The 2,557-nt window shown below is 49.5% G+C and overlaps 1 protein-coding gene across 1 annotated transcript in view; it reads left to right on the top strand.

Annotated features, from left to right (window-relative positions):
* The first annotated feature begins 269 nt into the window (after positions 1 to 269).
* Positions 270 to 2,557, top strand: part of LOC111975489 (low-density lipoprotein receptor-related protein 8-like) — a 73,510-nt gene continuing 71,222 nt past the window's right edge. Inside the window, exons 1-2 of the mRNA XM_070447438.1 lie at positions 270 to 342; positions 575 to 949. Of these exons, the coding sequence (XP_070303539.1) occupies positions 270 to 342; positions 575 to 949 (448 nt within the window). The remainder of the gene's footprint in view (positions 343 to 574; positions 950 to 2,557) is intronic.

Below are 2,557 nucleotides of genomic sequence, written 5' to 3'. Positions count from 1 at the left end.
AAGAGTCAGTGGACACCAGTCTGATCCTTGGTCTGACCATCCTGACTCCCATGGAAGAGTCAGTGGGACACCAGTCTGATCCTTGGTCTGACCATCCTGACTCCCATTGGGAAGAGTCAGTGAGACACCAGTCTGATCCTTGGTCCGACCATCCTGACTCCCATTGGGAAGAGTCAGTGCGGACACCAGTCTGATCCTTGTCTGATCATCCTGACTCCCATTGGGAAGAGTCAGTGAGACCCACGTAGTTCAGAGCAGGGCCAGGCGCCATGGCTGGGTGTGTAGTTCAGAGCAGGGCCAGGCGCCATGGCTGGGTGTGTAGTTCAGAGCAGGGCCAGGAGTGTGATTGCGTTTCTCATCTCATACCCTTTTTAGCTCCCATTCTCATTCTGTCACGCAATCTTTTAGAAGTTCCTGTGTATTACTCTTCTGTTTCGTCTGTGATCTCTTACATGACAGGCCATGGTTTCTCTTCATCACTCTCCGATGTTGAGACCTCTAACAGATCTCTCTCTTTCCGTGTCTCTCTCTCTCTCTCTCTCTCTCTCTCCGTGTCTCTCTCTTCCCTCTACAGACGCCAATGCCTGCCCCGCCAAGGAGTTCCAGTGCCATAACAGGAAATGTGTGGCTCCCATCTTTGTGTGCGACGGTGACGACGACTGCGGGGATTGGAGTGATGAGGAGAAGTGTTCCATTTCCAGCTGTAGCTCCCACGAGTTCCGCTGTAACGACTCGGAGTGCATCCCGGCTCTGTGGAGCTGCGATGGGGACCCTGACTGCGGGGATAAGTCTGACGAGTCTATGGAGCGCTGTAGTCGCCGGACAGAGCCCCAGAAGGCCCGGTGCTCGGCGGGGGAGTTCCAGTGTGGAAGTGGAGAGTGTGTCCACCTCAACTGGAAGTGTGACGGAGAAGCCGACTGCAAGGACAAATCTGACGAGGCTGACTGCGGTAAGTCATCTACTGAATCTGGGCTTGGATCACCTGAGGGTACACACAGGATGTGGTACTACATCTACAGTGCATTCAGAAAGTATTCAGACCCCTTGACTTTTCCACATTTTGTTACATTACAGCCTTATTCTAAAATTTATTAAATTGTTTTTTCCCCCTCATCAATCTATGCACAATACCCCATAATGACAAAGCAAAAATAGAAAAATTATTATTTGCAAATGTATAAAAAAWATATATCACATTTACATAAGTATTCAGACCCTTTACTCAGTACTTTGTTGAAGCACCTTTGGCAGTGATTACAGCCTCGAATCTTCTTGGGTATGACRCTACAAGCTTGGCACACCTGTGTTTGGAGAGTTTATCCCATTCTCTGCAAGTCCTCTCAAGCTCTGWCAGGTTGGATGGGGAGCATCGCTGCACAGCTATTTTCAGGTCTCTGCAGAGATGTTTCAATCGGGTTCAAGTCCRGRCTCTGGCTGKGCCACTCAAGGACATTCAGAGACTTGCCCCGAAGCCACTCCTGCATTGTCTTGGCTGTGTGCTTAGGGTCGTTGTCCTGTTGGAAGGTGAACCCTTGCCCCAGTCTGAGGTCCTGAGCGCTCTGGAGCAGGTTTTCATCAAAGATCTGTCTGTACTTTGCTCTGTTCATCTTTTCCTCGATCCTGACTAGTCTCCCAGTCCCTGCCACTGAAAAAAATCCCCACAGCATAATGCCGCCACCACCATGCTTCAACGTAGGGATGGTGCCAGGTTTCTTCCAGACGTGACGCTTGGCATTCAGGCCAAAGAGTTCAATCTTGGTTTCATCAGACCAGACAATCTTGTTTGTCATGGTCTGAGTCCTTTAGGTGCCTTTTGGCAAACTCCAAGCGGGCTGTCATGTACCTTTTACTGAGGAGTGGCTTCCGTCTGGTCACTCTAACATGTCGGTTGTGTTCTTCTGGAAGGTTCTCCCATCTCCACAGAGGAACTCTAGAGCTCTTTCAGAGTGACCATCAGGTTCTTGGTCACCTCCCTGACCAAGGCCCTTCTCCCCTGATTGCTCAGTTTGGCCGGGCGGCCTGCTCTAGGAAGAGTCTTGGTGGTTACAAACTTCTTCCATTTTAGAATGATGAAGTCCACTCTGTTCTTGGGGACCATCAATGCTGCAGAAATGTTTTGCTACCCTTCCCCAGATCTATGCCTCAACACAATCCTGTCCCGGAGCTCTACGGACAATTCCTTCGACCTCATGGCTTGGTTTTTGCTCTGACATGCACTGTCAACTGTGGGACCTTATATAGATACTACTTGTAGCTGGAAACGACAGATTTTTTATGGAATATCTACATAGCCTCACAAGTCCTCAACTGGCAGCTTCATTAGATAGTACCAGCAAAACACCAGTCTCAACGTCAACAGTGAAGAGGCACTCCGGGATGCTGGCCTTCTAGGCAGAGTTGCAAAGAAAAAGCCATATCTCAGACTGGCCAATAAAAAGAAAAGATTAAGATGGGCAAAAGAACACAGACACTGGACAGAGGAACTCTGCCTAGAAGGCCAGCATCCCGGAGTCGCCTCTTCACTGTTGACGTTGAGACTGGTGTTTTGCGGGTACTA

This window comes from Salvelinus sp. IW2-2015, linkage group LG16 (assembly GCF_002910315.2).
Source record: "Salvelinus sp. IW2-2015 linkage group LG16, ASM291031v2, whole genome shotgun sequence".
Classification (NCBI taxonomy): domain Eukaryota; kingdom Metazoa; phylum Chordata; class Actinopteri; order Salmoniformes; family Salmonidae; genus Salvelinus; species Salvelinus sp. IW2-2015.
The sequence above is the reverse complement of the archived record's forward strand: the minus strand, read 5'-3'. Positions and strand labels throughout refer to the sequence as shown.